Source organism: Artemia franciscana, unplaced genomic scaffold (genome assembly GCF_032884065.1).
Source record: "Artemia franciscana unplaced genomic scaffold, ASM3288406v1 PGA_scaffold_38, whole genome shotgun sequence".
Lineage (NCBI taxonomy): Eukaryota > Metazoa > Arthropoda > Branchiopoda > Anostraca > Artemiidae > Artemia > Artemia franciscana.
In genome coordinates, this window is record NW_027062676.1 from 1,776,040 (window position 1) to 1,793,252 (window position 17,213).

Below are 17,213 nucleotides of genomic sequence, written 5' to 3' on the forward strand. Positions count from 1 at the left end.
ATGTGTCTTAGGCTAGGATTTAAATCCTAATTTTCATTTCCTACTTTGTTTTCTTCCCAATTTTTCTGCATTGTTTTAGCTCTACGATCCCCATATGTAATAACAGTCTGCTTTGCTAGATCGCTGATTTTGAAACGTCTTCGATGGAGAAAAAAAAATTAGTCGTAACTGGTGAAAATTTTTTTAGTTGGTCGTAAGTCTGTCGGGCGTCTTTCCCTTTTGACTTTAATCTTTTGGTTGTCATTTCCATTGTAAAGAGTTGTACGAACCCCAATAAGGGACAACATAGCTTAAAAAAAAGTAAACTAGGATATTCTCTGAATAACTTAGATTTATGTGAAACCAAAATGCAACATTTGATCCAGCAAAGCTTAGACAAATTTTGAGACTTTACTTTATGGATAAAAACTCATGACCAACAATACGAAATGCCCGAAGAAAAGTCAAAATAAAATTTCCAGCTGTCTAATGAACTTTTGAAAATGTATCACCCTTACGTAATGCCTTCATAAGACAATGATCAGCTGCAATACCAATCGAAAAAAAAACTCTAATTTATTACGTTACCCAAAGGAGAAAACTTATATGAAATTTGAGTCCAATTACTTAATCCTGAAAGGCCATCTACGCTGGATCTAACCCAACACATATTCCGAGGGTTTTTCCTAAAGCACATCCTTTTGGTTGTTTCCCAACTTGCCAAAGAATTGTTTATTAATTCTAGCCAAATAAATATTATCTTTCCTCGGATTTTGCTACCGGTATTAACAATAACGACGCCTTTGGAATAAGAGTATATACTTTACGGCAAGAAGTAAGAATAGAATTCATTTTTAAAAGGGGACTGATTACTCATGTTTAATGCATGAAATTTCCATTAGTCCCAATAATGGATCAAGAAAATCATGTGAGCAGTAATTATGTTGAGGAAAAGGAAATTAATAGAAACAGTGCAGCGCAGATTCAAAAAGTGGTCAATTAGGAACTTCCTCTGTACAAAAACGTCGGATGATCACGAACCATCTCTTATCACCATGCATTATTTGCAAAATGACATCCTTACATAAAGAAATCATGGGAGTAACACTATGGCGTAACCTTAAAATAGATATGAATGATTTAGAGACTTAAGCCCCTCTTCTAGATAATGCGAATTGTGAATATGGTCAAAAAGCAGTGTCTTTTATATCTTGGGATTTATCACAAGCTGAAAATATCTTACATGCTGTTTTAAAGTGAAATTATAAACTTTTTGTATCAATTCAATTTTAAAGATCTACTATCATTATCTGATAGTAACATTATATGGAGCAAAACGCTCCATTCCATATCTTGGTATTTATCACAAGCTGAAAATATCTTACATGCTGTTTTAAAGTGAAATTATAAACAATTTGTATCAATTCAATTCTAAAGACCTACTATCATTATCTGATAGTAACATTATATGGAGCAAAACGCTCCATAGCAGTCATAGACAAAAAGAATGACATTTTGTTCCTGATAGTAGTGCAATTTTTTAAAATTATTATTGCTGAAACTCTCCATTTTTGTATTTATATATGTTAATATTTTATACCAAAATTTTTTTTTTAACTATTTAAGAAATCATTAAAATCTTGCGGTAAAAGGCAAATAGTTGATGGAACTTTTTTTACATAAAAGATTTAGTCAAAACTGACTTCTTTAAATAACAATTCCTCGAATTACCGGAGAAAACATTTATATCAACAGTAAATAATTTAAAATCGAAGTTTTGGTTGCATATTTTTTTCTTCTTTCAGGTGTTTGGCATTCTCACAGGCCTTTCACTTAAATACTTAAAAGGTATATTCCGGCTATTTAAATGTATTCTGTGATAATCTAAGCGGCACCTATTCTAAAAATTTAAACTGGCGGTTAATTCAAAGAGCCCGCTTTTTTATTTGACAACAAAGCAGACAGCTGTTATTTACGTGCTTCTTCCGGCATTTGTTCTCTACTGTCTACTTAACGGTTGAAGGAACGACACTTAGAATTTATTGAAAATGGCAGACAAAACTGTGGAAACTAGGTTCGTACTAAATGATGGATGAAGTAGTTCTGCCCTTTGATTTTGATTTATTTTTAGGCTACCCTAGATCATAATCTATTTTGAGGAGAATGTTCCTGTTTAGGCCTAGTTTCAGTTACTAGAATAAATTTTGTTGGAACGCCAGTCTTATAGGAGTAAATAGGAAAATCAGTCTATACTATTGTATTTAATGGTCTTTCCAAATATAACCCAGGCTTAATTGATCACTAACACTATATTCATGTCATAGCCCTCCTCCCTGATGAAGTCAGGTTTAGCCATAAGCCATATACAGAAGCTGACCAATTTGGTGAATTTTTCATTGTCTTTTAGAAGCTACTTGCTCTGCATCAACACTTTATTCAGAATACCAAATAAGCTAGGCTTAGATTCAACCAAAAAAATACCAGCTAGCATTTAGCCTATATGGCCTTGAGTTGCATCTTGAGGTATAAGCCATATTAGGAGATATTGAGAAGGGAACATTTTAAGAAAAAAATTCTCTCTTCATAGTCCAACATGCTAAATAATTGTATCCAATACATTTTGATTGCTGCTCCACTACAATAAGTTACATTTTTAGGATCAGAAAAAGTCAGCTCTGTTGATATTTGACTAAAAAATAAAGTACTGAAAGGACATAAACATATAAATAGGATTATTAGTATTTCCAAAAAGAGGTCCTTGTTGGTAAATCAGTAAACTAATAGTTTTTTCTTAAATTTTAGAAAAAAAATGGCCTATATAAATAAATAATAATAGGGTATATAATATAGACTAATAGTTTTAGCAATAATCCTATTGATGTGTAGCTTAGATTTTTAGTATATTTTTGTTACTTGATTCATTCAGTTAGTTGTAAATCTTTTGGATTCTGTCCATCACCACATCTTCCTTAGTCTAATTGCAAGCAAAAAATTGTATTGTGACTAGGTAATTGTGCAGGCATCTTGTGTTTTTTCTATCACTATGTCAGTTTGTATTTTAGTATATGATGAATCAACTATTTATGTGTTCAGTTCAGTTGTTCTATTTATAGTAGTAGCCTATGGTTTCATTTTAATAGTTACCTTTGATAGAGCAGTGTGAATTGAAGCTCCTGTTTGTTTAATCTCCTAGGATAGGTATCTCCACATCTTCCCCTGCATAATTACAGGAAAAAAAATTGTATAGTTACTGGTCTATGGAATAGGGAAGTCTATTCTATCTTATGAACTAATTGTGTTGCAAGAGCAACACTTTGGTTTTGTCCTGTTTTTTTATGCTGCTGATGTTGGCTTATTCCTGGAAACTGGTAAGGGTCTAACCTGTGCAGTTTTTACAGAAAGTGTGGACCTCAGGCTAGATTGGTGAATATGGCATTACATTTTGGAAAGCTCTGCAGAACTCTTGCCTGGGGCCAAAAAGGATGGTTTTTGCTTGTCCATGAGCCAGAGCCTATGGTGTGCAAAGTGAAGTGGAGTTATCTAGCCTATGTCAGAGAGGAGTATCTGAAGTTTTGCAGCCAAGCTTTTGTTTCATCAAACCATGTTTCTGCTTTTGAGTGGAAAGCTCCATTCTAGCAGGCAGGCATCACTTTCAAATTGAAGATGGACTGAAATCTATAAGTATTAAATATATGCAGCAGTTACCCAGCCCACAGCCAATATATCTTCTTTGAGTGATCAATAGAAAAATTTACAGAAGCAAAAAAGTCGCATTTTCCCACAGGTCCAAGAATCCTGCCATGATTTTTGCTGGGCTTATCATTAGTTTTTTGGACTTGGGATTGATGTAGAGAAATGTTATCAGATGTACCTCTTAAACTTTAAAAGTTCTGTCATTGCTAAAGAAATTGGAGCTTATCCTTTGCTCCTTTCTAAGTGGTGACATTAGAAAGTTAGATTCTGGAAAAAAAATCAAATTTTGAACTAAGACAGATAGAATTTTTTCTTGAAGGCAATCAATAGCTCTTATTGAGCTGATCAAAGTATATGTCATCCATTTTTAGATACAAAAATTCCTTCATGAGATATACTAGTTTGAAAGTTTCAAGAGGTTGACAACTTCAGTAATAGGGTATACACTGAAACCAAAAATAAGCTGATACCAATTGTGAGACATATAGGGGACTTGTAAGGAAAGGTCAGCTGTTAGCTCATAATCATCTTCAGCAGTGAGGGGTTTGCAAATTTTGCTATTTGGTGTACCTATTATTTGTTTCCAGTGTGTTTGATGATAAGACCAAGTTGGTTCCAGTGGTAAGACATGTGGGGGACTTGTACGTAATAATCGTCTGTTAGGCTACAATCATCTTTAGTGAAGAGGGGTTTGTAACTTTTGCTAGTTGGTGTAGCCTACCCATACTCACTGTAACCTAGAATTAAATGTTTACACAATGGGTACAAACAATAATGTAAAACAACAAGGCGGTTTTGTAATAATTAATAGAGTGTCATCTATGGTATTTTGATCCTGATAAGTTACGGATAGCTTTATAATACCAACTAGATTATATAAGATATTGTTCCAAGTCTTGATCCGTCACGATGTCTACGATTGAAAAGGATAAAGTTCAACTGGCTGCAAAGTCAATTTAGTCCCTTCTTTTGATATTCTTTTGTTATTGTTTTTTTTTTTCAATGCTGAGGAATAGCCTTTGATCATGTGATTACTGATCGCGTTCTTCTTTGAACATAATGTTTTAAAAGCTTTGATAGGGTGACAACTTCAGCTTTTAAGTGATAGCAAAGAAACAAAACCAAAGTGTTGCTCTTGCAACACTTATTCAGCAAAGCCAGACAAAGGTTGCTGCAACACTTCACGTTGCTCAGGCAATGTAGGTTTAGTTACTAATACATCAGCAATTTCTGATCAACAAGTCTTATGCTAAATTGCAACTTATTGTACATTTCCTTGTTCCTATCTGATTAATGGTCTATAATAAATCTTAACTGTTGTTTTGAATGCTGAGATCTTAGGCTACTGGATTTGACTTGTGACATGAGCACAAAATATTAGATATGTAGGGAGAGGGGAGCAGGTTGTTTTTAATGAAGATTCAAGGAAATATACTCTTCATATTTTATGGTGGAAATTTGGCTTTTCGTTTTCTTAAATATAGATGCTGGTACCATGAGGCTCACCTTAAATAGCAGCTAGAAGCAAGGATGTCTCATTGTAGAGCTCCAGAATGGTGACTTGATCTGTATACAAAGTTATTCAATGACCAGGTACTGTTCGATGATCAGCAGCATCCCAATTGAGTTTACACTCTGGAGGACCACAGATCATCAAAACTTCATTAGAACACAACAGATTCAGCAGTAACTGTTTCATTAGATAGTTTGTTCCAAATGTTGACAATGTATGATGAAAATAATTGAGTGCAGATTCTAGATATTATAGATGGCTTGACAAGTCTCAGGGGATGACCTTTAGTTTTTGAGTTGGTACCAACAGTAGAGAATGACCCTGGGAGAGTATTGACCCTCAACAAATGGTATCCCCTCTATTGCTCCTGTAAACAAGTGTAGGAAGATTCAGCTTAGATAGTCTTACAGGGTAGGATAGCTCCCACATGCCAGATATCACTTAAGTGGCATGTCTTTGTACATTTTCATGAATTTTTATATCTTTTTTAAAATATGGGGAGGCGAGAGACATTCCATTTTCAAGCTTAGCATGCACAAGTCCCTTATATAGAAGACTGATGACTTTGAGGAAACTAGTGGAAATAGCACACTTAATCAGTCCCTTAGTTGAATTAGCCCCAGCAGCAAACTTCTTAGCATGAGTACTGAATTTTAGTTCATTGTCAATAGTGACACCAAGATCCTGATCATTATTTACAGAGGAGAGTGGATGGCCTAAGAAAAAAAAAATAGAAAGAAGGATTTAGTTTGCCAAAGTGAATGAGATGGCACTATGCAACATTGAATTCAAGAAGCCAGGCCTCGGCCTAGTGACCCAGCAGTTGAAGATTATTTGTAGCTAGGCATGATCTTCACAGGACAAGGCTGGTCCAAGAAGCTGGAGGTCGTCTGCATAAAGAGTTGATTTACTGCTGGTAATGGAAGGAGCATCATTGATGAAGATATTGAATAGTGTAGGACATAAAACACTTCCCTGAGGAACTCCACTCAGAACATGTCTAGAGGAAGAAAGAATGCAATTACCAGAGTCATTAAATAACTGAACATATTGAGATAACAAATAAAAAAAATTTAGGATCCAGAGCAGGGACTTCTCTTCAAGCTTGACTGCATGTAATTTAATTGCAAGTTGCTTGTGACACACGTTGTCAAAAGCTTTAGAAAAGTCAAGCAGAATCATGTCAGCAGGTACCTCCATATCAAGCAACTTGGTGATGTGATCAAACGATTCAGGGAGATTGGTGTCTAAGATCTTCTTCAATTAAAGTGTTGCTGTGAACTGTGTAAAACATTATTTACTTCAAGGTGTTCAACAACTGCAGAATTGATTATTCTTTCAAGAACCTTAACAACTGATGATGCCAGGCTAATGTGTTAGTTCACTGGAAAATTTTTAATCCTCAAGATGCTCAGTCATTTGTGAAATTGAGAGGGTTGGAAACATTTCAAATACATAAATAATGAATCAATATGCTATATCAAAATACGAAAGAAAATTATTTTTTAAATATAGTTTAAAATAGAAGGGAACCATGAAAAACTGAATCAAATTTACTGTATACTTTATTTTAAACTAAGGATTTTATTATGTAGGGGTTGGTCTGGACCCATTAGGGGAGGGGTGTGCTTTAAATTTCAATTTTGATGATCTTTTATTTAATATTATTGAAATTTATGCATTTCTTGTAACTTCATTCAAAATCCTTTTTAATGAATAATAAGAAGGACTTCAATTTTGAGATCAGAATAACCTGAACATCTATCTATTCAGCACATATTTTTTTTCAAATGTAAGTTTAGGGGGATAGTTGTCTTTCTGGATAGTGAAAATCTTATTGTTCTTCTTCTAAGTATTCTACAAAAAATATTTGCTAGACTGCATAGCAACGTGGCTTCTATTGTCAGCATAAACTTTGAATCCTGCTTTCTACTCTAGTAGGAATGTCCACATTAAATAATTTTTGTTACCATTCTCATTGCACTGTAATTCTTTTTTTAATTGAAATTTTAATTCAGACAAATAGTTTTGTTTTAAGAAAATGTGCATCAATGTGAATTTGCTTAGAGAATAATAACTGTAAGGATGGTAGCATGCCAGCTTTTAGAATATACATCAAAGCTTTTACTGGCAAAAGGCAGAAACAATAGTATTCTGCAGTTTTATGGTACATATGAACTTCCACTTTGCTCCTGATGTATGGTTAGAAGTTGTTTATTTATTTTTTATTGTAACAGGGATTTCCAACTTGTATGTCAATTCCCTTATGTTTCTTATTTCTTTGAAGTCCTGCAAAAGCTGCTGTTGCAACAGAAGAAAAACAAGAAACTACTGAGAAAGTAGAAACTAAGACTGCTGCTGAGCCAACAAAAACTGTAGCAACCGCTGAAACAGAGGCACCACCAGCTACTGAAGCAGTGGCAGCAGAAAAACAGGCAAAGGAGGACAACAAAGAAACTGCAGCTGTAGAAGAGGAAAAGAAAGAGGAAAAAACTGAAGCATCAAACGGTCATGCTGGTGAGAATGGCCACACTGAAGCAAAGGAAAACGAATCAGAAGAAGGTAATTTGCATTAGACCATTGGACTGTTGAGGATTCTGTTCCATGTAAAAAAAAATTCTATCTTATTTTTCTGCAAGTCTGTAGTCTTATTGTGTAAGATCATTTTTAATGTTAATTGATTGATTTTATTCTGCTTTATTCATCTAGAAAATTGATTTAAATTTGTTTTTTCTTAGATGAGAAAATAGGTTGAAAGTAGGACAATTCTCCAATTTTGTAAGCAAGTTCAGATCAGTCTCTAAGCAAAAGTCTTAAACAATATCAAACTTATAGCATAGTCAATGGATATGTATGAGAATAAGAATCCAATTGTGCCAGTATCCTACTCAGTTGGGGCAAGTTGCAACTGTAGACTTTTACAAAAACGCTTTGTTTCACAGGACACATATACCTAAATTTTTAAAGTATGCCAATTTTGCAACAAAGTTGACCTTTAGATCTTAGTCAAATCCAAGGATTAACAAAAAATTAACCTCAAGCACCTTTATTAAGCCAATTTTAAGGATTATGTTCGTTTGCTCATATTTTCATGTTATTATGAAATATCTTGAAGTATGCCATACCTTTTACATTATCTTTGGTTCTGAGGTTGTCTTGACATCTTGGGGAAAAGGTTTTATGAGAGAATCTTTCCACGGGGGAAAGGAATTTTTAATGAATTTCCATGAAGCACCGGATTTTTCATTGTTATTTGAATTACGATCAGATATTTCGTATAAAAAAAAATTCAACTGAAAGTAAGGAGTAACATTAAAACTTAAAACGAACAGAAATTATCACACATATGAGGTAAATCATTACGCCCCCTCGTCAATGCCTCGCTCTCCACGCAAAAGTTTGTTTTATTACTTTCAAAAGAGCAATTTATTCTAATCAAGCCCTTTGTGATTCAGGGGTCATTCTTAAAGAATTTGAGCGAAATTTGAACTTTAGCGTAAAGAGAGAGGCATTGAAAAGTTGATGAACCCCCTCATAAATGTAATAATTTCTGTTTGATGTTTTAATTTTAATGTTTTAAGTTTTAATGTTGCTCCTTACTTTCAGTTGAAAATGTGTTTTTTTATTATTATTATTCAATTCTGCTTGGGAACGTCCTGCTTTTTGGTGGCCCTAGATGGATAGCCGAAAAGAATAATTTTTCCCAATCTATTATCTTTCACCTGCAAAACATATCCTATCCATATCACCCTTTCTCTCATTATAGCCACAGAAGGTGGGATAGAACCGCATTTTTTCCTTCACCTTATTGTTTGAAATCCTGTTGATGTTTTCCAGAATCCCAAATTTGTCTAGCCAAGAAAAAAAAGGGGGAAAGCAAAAAATTCTTGTAGATTAGAAAGATTGATGGTTTCATTGCTTCTTTTTTTGAATTGATAACAGAGCAATTAAACTTGTTTTTAGCACTTTATGTTTTATAACCTAAGTTTTTGTTAAATATAAACGTAAAATCTAAAAAAGAGAATATTATGAAAAAATGTTTTTTTGATGAAATGAAAAGTCAGCATAACCCTTAAATTGATATTACTGACATGATCTAAGTTATATACTATACATTTATTTCTGCTGTATTTATACACCATGTATCTTTAAATTATAAAACTTAATGAGGATGGGTGCTTTAGTTTGTTATAAATTTAAATATATTTGAGCTACTTGAAAAAAGAAAAATTCGTGAAGGTATTCTTTGTCATGGTTAGGGGTAGCAACATGGAATTTACCATCAGAAGACTAAGACCCAGGTGCTGAATGGGACATATTCTAAGATAGGAATATATTCAGTTTTTCTAAACCTTGGTGATCACCTTAGACAGCAGCGACAATATCAGCTCTTATGCTTTGCTATTTCCACGGATTTAAGCAGGCATGTCGTTTGTGCGTTATGAGAATCTAGGATTTAAAATTTGTTGTCAATGTACAGCTGATTGACTATAAATTTCGCAAGAAGGGTTTCTTTTCTCAGAACTGTAATGATTAAAAAGGTTATTGTAAGGACGTTTCATTTTACATCCACTGTCAAGTTGCTATTTTGTACATGGCTTGGGGTGTGGGGTAGACCAGGCATTTGCCTTTGCTCTTCTTTCCTTTGGAAGACCAGCACGTTCAATGGCTCAAATTAAAAAAAAAAAACCTGTAATATTTAGTTATTTTACTAACATGTATAAGAGGTTTAAGAAAAGCAAAAATCGGGGATTTTTTTTTGCCGAGAAAATATCTCCATATGGTAAAAAAGTTACCATTGTAAGATCATTTGTAAAATTGAACATAAACCCAATCCTAAGAGGTGGGCCAAGAACTTATCCTAGAGAATGGGGAGGGGGCTAGTACATGAAGAATCATATTTTAGGCCAACAACTTTAACGTATATTATGTGTGTGTTTTTACTTACAGACACTTCAACCGAGAAGAGAAAACCTGACACAGTAGAGAAAACTACCTCGCCAAAGAAAGCGCGCGTCGAGGAACCAGCACCCGAAGCCGAGGCAGCTAAGACTGCTGCTTAGTGACATATAAATTTTTTTTAAAGAAAACTGTCCATACCTGATTTTTCAATGTAAAATAAAACAATATTCTGTTTTGACACAGTTTTTGAAGTAATGTGGTGCATTTTCCATTTGAATTTTTCCGCCTGTAAAATAGAACACATATTTAAATGGGTAGGTTTTTTAAGATGCGATGAAGATGGATGTTTTCTATTCTTTCGACGGGGCTGTCGTCAAGTACATTCCATCTTTTTATCATTTTTCTATTGTTCTTTTTGATTGAAAGTCTTCAGTGGTCAGGACTCGTTTGGTTGTGTGGTGGATTAAGTAATTGACTCACGAGTTGTTGTTTTTTGTTCATGAAATAAAACGATTGAGCCACTGACTGGTTTGTTTGTTTATGATATCGCTAAGGCTGATATGCACTTCTTTTCCAAGAACCTAGTAGATTGACTTTTTTTTGGCTCAGATAAGATGAAATTTCGAGAGCCGAGCTGATATTTCCCACTATAATTACGGTAAATACAGCTGATCCTGTTTGGTCTTGAAACATCTTCGTTCTTAATCATATTGCAAATCTTGGATTTACTTATGTTTTGATCATTAATCAGAAACTTAAAGACCGGGTTTGTGTTCAGATGTAATACCCTTCTTAGTTCTAATACCAATATTTAGGTTTCTCAACTGAACTATTACATACGGTTCACTTCTTGCAGCGCTGTAAATATGGGAAATTTTGCGGAAGTAAAAGAAAAACATTGCTGTAAAATGAGCAGTAACCGAGTCCGTTGTTTTTTGAATTGATGGAATAGTTGTGAGCACCAAGTCAATGGCTAATAGTAGAAAAAGCCAAGACAGATAGTCCAATTGAGTGAGAGGTAATTTTAGCATTAAACCACCTATTACGATTGTATAAAAATGATGTTGGTTCATTTGTTATAGATATGTCTATTATCCGTCCATGCGTCATTCCTAGGGCAGAACTGCGGTAGATAGTCATAGAGCTAAGAGCAGTATCGAACCAAACTGCCACGTGCCTCAGTTATGTGTTTATGTTAGTGATGTTTTTAAATTGAAGTTAAATTGTTCGGAAACGGTTCTCATGAGTTAGAATATTTGTTAGCTGATGTTCCATTTCATTTAGTAAATATTTCTTAAGAAGTTTAAACTGGTAACCACTGCTAGGTAATAGATGCAGAAATATGCTTTAGAACAATAAAGCGAGTTAAAAACGCACGAAGAGGCAAATATTGTGGGAAAATTGAAGGAACTGTAAGGAGAATCACGCTTCTTAAGGCTTAGGCATTCCTGAAGCTCCCCACTGCTGTCCATAGTATGCATGCATTTCAACTATTGCCATAATGTTCTTAGTATTATCAAAAAGTTTTTTGTATGTACATATACAAAATTACGGACTCTCGCTGTTGATTGCAAGAAGAAAATCCAATTAAGTTACTCTAAAATTGTTGCTAACCGAGATAGATACAATAGAAAGTCTCTTGCTAAACATGCTCGGTTTTTACAGATCATTCGGTTTTGTTTCTTTCTTATATTTACCCTATTTTTCATAAAAACAAGATATCAGTTCAATTCGTTCTTATTATTTCCGGTTTTCCCGTTTTCTATTGTATCTGCCTCCATGGTATAGGAATAGAAGCCTCATATCTGTTTATAGTTTCCGGGATATTGGGTTGAAGCTCACGGAGCTTGCTGGCAAAATACCCCAATCTAGTCATAGTATCTGCCCGTCCACAGAGGCCTTACTCGTTTGCTTTAGTTTCTTGTTTTTTCTGTTTTGTGTAGTGTTTGTTTTGTTTCTTTTATTGATACTCCGCTTTGATTTTTTGTAGCGGGTCAGAAATAAATTATTATTGTAGGTTTGAATGCATAAATAACATCTTCCTTACGATCCTGGAGCCGAAGGCCCTGGGAGGCAGGAAATCTAGTATTATGTTGATATGAAATATAATAGCTCTAACTTGGTATCTGTAATGGCCACCTTTTCTCGTGTTTTATTTATTCAAACGTCGGAAAAGAAGACTAGTGTAACCTGATAAATTTTAATTCCTCTTCGGAGACGACTGTGTTTTTTGAGATAATTAAAGGGATTAAGTATAATGATTAAGAAGAAGAGCGTAGTGAGGGTTTTTCAGGATGCGTGTATTCGCATCCTGTAACCATGATCACGTGTTCCTAGTATTTAGCAGTAGATTCACACAGCTACCTTATCCTATAAAAACTGTCGATTGTATGCTTTCCGTCATATTTTCATCTGTTCCTTACTGAAAGTCCATGTGTCAACGGCTTCACTGAAAAATTTGAATTTAGCGGTTATTCTTTTGACGGATGAGCTACTAATAAGTTCTTCAATCATGCTTTATTTTTCTGTGCGTTAGAAAAAAATGCAGCTGAACAGGGTATAAGGCGTGATAAATAGTATATCCGCTGTACTAGAAACCTCTACTGGAAAACAAGTGATACTGATTATATGATATTCTCAAAATCAATTTGTTCCTCGAGGATAAATCGATAATAAAACTAACCTAAATGTATTTTGTTACCTTTATATACGCTAAAATATTCTTCAGGCAAACCATGCTTGTTTGTTCCCTCTTAGTCAATTGCCTGTCAAATAGATTTTTTTTTTAATATCACGGTCATTTAAAAAAACGTAACCCCCAGCACCTCTTGTTTTGGAGCAATGTGCTTGTGCACTGTCAATGCGCATGTGTTGTAACCGGGTATTAAAAATTGTACAATATGTCTCTACTTTGAACCAACAACGGCATGGAATGGCCTTTGATTGGACGAAAGTGATAGTTGGACATCACTTTTGACTAATCAGAGGCGTTTTTCATTGCCGTGAAGTTACTGAAGGGGAAAATGGTATTTGTGCTTTTAATCAAACGTCAGTGACAACCAATGAAAACAGCCCTTAATATTGCGAATTCGGTGGCTAAAATAGCGATACGCGGGACATGCGGAAATGAGACTGAGGGATTACGTTTGCCAACCTGAGAAAACAAAGATCAAGAAGTCAAAGTTTAGAAAAGTGCATTTTCGGGGCCAAACTGCTATGTTTATGGCTCTTTAAATTTCCAACCGTTAAGGAAAATACACCTCACTTCTGTGTGCAGGTATATATATATTTTTTTTTTTTTTAAGCAACATTAAATTTATTTAATCTTTCTGTGGCGAGGAGGGTTTATATCTGGACCCGTGCACTCTTGCTATTCTTTTGTGGTCTGCATCTCCTACACTACATTAATTCTCCCTTGAAAGGAGCGAGATCCTACATGAGATAAATTACTAAAAAGGAGCCTATTGAAGAAAATTTTTGACAGCATTATTTTTATTGCTTTGTGATAAGAAAGAAAATATTTCTGAATTGCTTAAGGGATTACCTTCTACATTATTTGTTTTACAATGACGGGAGTGCTGACGTCATTTTTAGCGCTTTCATATTATCGTTAGACCTTGCACCACACATAGCTTTTACAGATAAAATGTTTTTTCCAGTGAAAGTAAGGATTATCGCCAAAACTTGAAATGAACGTAACTTATTTTGTACATGAAAGGAACTACCCTTTCCTAAATATACTGCTCTTTAGGCTATAACTTTTTTTAGTACTTTTGAAAAGTTTCTGATTCTAATTAAACAGCCCTTATGTTGAGGAGTCGTTCTTAAAAAATTGGGACAAAAAGTCAAACTTTTGAAGTTTTAAAATTGCTCCTTAACTTTCAGTGAAAAAACTTCGTTTTTTTGCTTAATTTTTCATCGTGTTTTAATTAATGCCAAATACACGTAATAATTTACACAAATCATTACACGTAATAATTTTTGTTCGTCTTAAGTTTTAATGTTGCTCCTTACTTTCAGTTGAAAAAAACTATTTTTTTGTTTGTATAAAATAAGAGCTGAATGGTAAAGCTGAAATACGTAAGACCTGATCGCAGGATGAATTTGGACTCACTGCTGGTTTTACCATGTAATTGAAAAAATGTTCTTGAAACAAAAATAATAAAAAAATGTTCGGAATGGGGGGGAACTGGAAAAATTATTAGTAAAAGCATCATGCTTATTATTGAAGCATAATATAGAGGTTAATATAGAGGAAGGGTGGTAGTTGATTGATGTTTTTATATTTTCTTTGAGGGAGATTATTAACCACTTTAAAAGTGAAAATAAGTGTATATATGTATATATATAATTTATCGTCAAAGTGCCAGGTGCACTTCGCCGCCGAACTGTATATTCATTGGAAGGTGATTTTAAACAACAAAGGAATTAGCTAGCCATTTATAAGTTGTCAGATGTCTCCCAAGAATGACAGCTGAGAGTTCGGTATCTCTTCTCTCTTTCATTACTTTCTGCTCATCAGTTAAGTTCTGTTCAGTGTTTCCACTATCCCTGACTTTGCTTGGACTTCCACGAAAATATCGTAAAAATGGTGCGTCAAAGCTTTAAGTCCGGCCCTGAATAGAAGGTAATTAGACTGTAGTACTGTAGTATGGGTGCACGCAGATCTATCGCCCTGTGAGATTTGTTAAGATTCTTAGATCAGGAAAGGTTCTTTCTTGAATTTTCCGGGGTTTTGTAGGCTCATTCTTGCTATTATCACTGCTTCTCATTACATCAGAAAAGATAAAAATAGACATGAAGCAAAATACAAGGTAATCAGAGAGGGGTGGAGTATCCAAGCATGTTTTGAGTTCCTGAGAAGATTGGCTATCATTTTTAATCAAAAAAGGACAAGGCACGTCCTAGTTAATAATTAAAGAGCATATTTAAAAATAGACATGAAAATATTGATAAGAAGTCATACATTGGATTAATGGCTATAGAAGGGTGCATAGGTATCAGGTGCTGGGAGATCATCAAAAATAAACGATAAAAGAAATATATAAAAATAATAAATTCCTACTGGAACTTAGAGGGTACTGGGGCAGTAAACGTAGTTGAGGCACCTTCGTCTCTAGGATGAGATTTGACTTGATTTAAATTAAGTTGTGATTGTGTGCTCCTTGTTGAGTATGACCCCACAGTATGAACATGGTAGGCCTGCTTAGTTGCTGCCCCCGTAGGATTATTATTATTTTATGGTTTTCTTTCAGCCTTTGAATGAATTATATTGATTTTTGTTTGTAGATGAGTATTGTTAAGTATATCATCATCACTATGATTATTATTTCGCAAAAATTAAACAAAAAGGAAGTGGGAGTGTGCGCAGATCTATTGGCCTGTGAGACATTGGAATTGGAGAGGGTTATTTCTTTAAATTTAATTGGTTTTGTTAGCCCAATTTTGTTTCTATCATAGCTTCTAATTTCATGTTGAAAGATTAAAATGGAGCTGAAGGAAAATGGAAGATAATTAGGTAGAAGGCGGAGTATTTAAGGGTGTGTTGAGGTTCTCGGAAAGATTCCCTATCATTACAAAATTAAAAGACAAATTCAAGCTTATAATTAAAAAGTAATAGGCACATTTAGCTTAAATTATGGCTAATTATCATTTTTTCTTATGAAAATCGAGTTAAACATAATAAAATTGACACCAATAAAAGGAAGGGTTTTATCTACTGTCGGGAAAGAAGCAAATATCATTAATTTAAATGAAAACAAAGAAACACCATTTTTAAGAGGAGGGGGAGGCCTATCATAAAGAAAATATAAAACGGTTAAAATTAAGTAATTTTTGGGGTTAGCAGGTAGCCACGCAAGACTTTCCCAAACTTTAAGTTATTCATTCAGCATCCACAATTTCAGGATTACATAAATACCAGGCGGTAATATCCCAGCCATATGATTAAATAAAGATACAAGAATCATAAGAAATTTGCTTTAAATGAAAAATAAAATAGGTTGTGCAGGATTTTTGGGCAAGAGAATACAATTCTGGGTGAACAGAGGGTACTAAAATATAAGCAGTTTTGGCTAAAAAAACGCAGGTTTCCAAAATTTTGTTCAGCACAAGGGAGTAACTAGTGAATAGAGATAACAAATTAAAAGTCTTCGGAGGAGAATTTAGAAATAGAGGTGAAAGTCAGAAAAGAAAAATTAATAAAAGTAAGTCTTATCCACTCTTGGTAAGAAGCAGGGTATTATCAATTTAAAAGGAAAAAATGTCACCCTTTTTCCAACTAAATTTATTTTTATAGCATCCGTAACTTTGCAATTACATTAACAGCACATGCCAACATTCCGTTCCTACTTGTATAGTTAAATAAAGGTAAAAGAAGTCTGAAGAGCTTTGCTAATACATAAAATTGGAGAGAATGAGGCCTCTGCGCAACTGGTGCGCTAATGGTCAAAATTGACTTTGTAATTAGACACAAACTTAAATAATAAAACAATTCCTTATTTACCTTTTGAAAGACTAATGGAAGCGACCCTTGCAGGGGTTAAACTGAGAAAACTGGGACGGAGGGGACTTTTGGCTGAGAACACAATGAACAGAGTTAAAAAAATTAAAAGTTTTCGGAGGGAAATTCAAAATAGGGATAAAAGAAGAAAATCAATGAAGGTGGTTCCTGTGGTGGCGCAGTGAGTTTGACCTTAGCTTGGTAATACGGGACCTAGAGATCGAATTGTGCTGCAGGAATGCACTGCAGGGTCGACGCAGGGACCTTAGTAATCAAGAAGCGTCGTTAATCCGATACAATACAATCAATGAAGGTGGTGTTTAACAATTTTTTTGGAAGAAGTAAGTTATCAGTAATTTTAAAAGAAAAAAAGAGGCAAAATTTATCGGAGGGATGCGCCCTGCTGATAGCGCATACTGCTATTGTTAGCGTTTAAATATATATAAAAATAAACGGAGTTGAAATAGAGATAAAAGATGATGAGGATGGGGGGTGGTTTGGAGGAGATAAATACACACTAATTGAAGCTAAAAATAGGGGGTTTTAACACATAGAGTGCACCACTGTGCGCGGTGTCCGTACGAGGTTGCAGTGTGATATAATAAAAACCTTTTGGTATATACT

General features: G+C 34.3%; 1 protein-coding gene across 1 annotated transcript; it reads left to right on the top strand.

Annotated features, from left to right (window-relative positions):
• Positions 1 to 1,906: 1,906 nt before the first annotated feature.
• Positions 1,907 to 10,325, top strand: LOC136041815 (ion-translocating oxidoreductase complex subunit C-like). Its single transcript, XM_065726581.1, has 3 exons — positions 1,907 to 2,053; positions 7,473 to 7,747; positions 10,136 to 10,325. Exons 1-3 carry the CDS (start codon positions 2,028 to 2,030, stop codon positions 10,246 to 10,248), a joined length of 414 nt encoding a protein of 137 aa, XP_065582653.1. The 5' UTR covers positions 1,907 to 2,027; the 3' UTR covers positions 10,249 to 10,325.
• Positions 10,326 to 17,213: the final 6,888 nt, after the last annotated feature.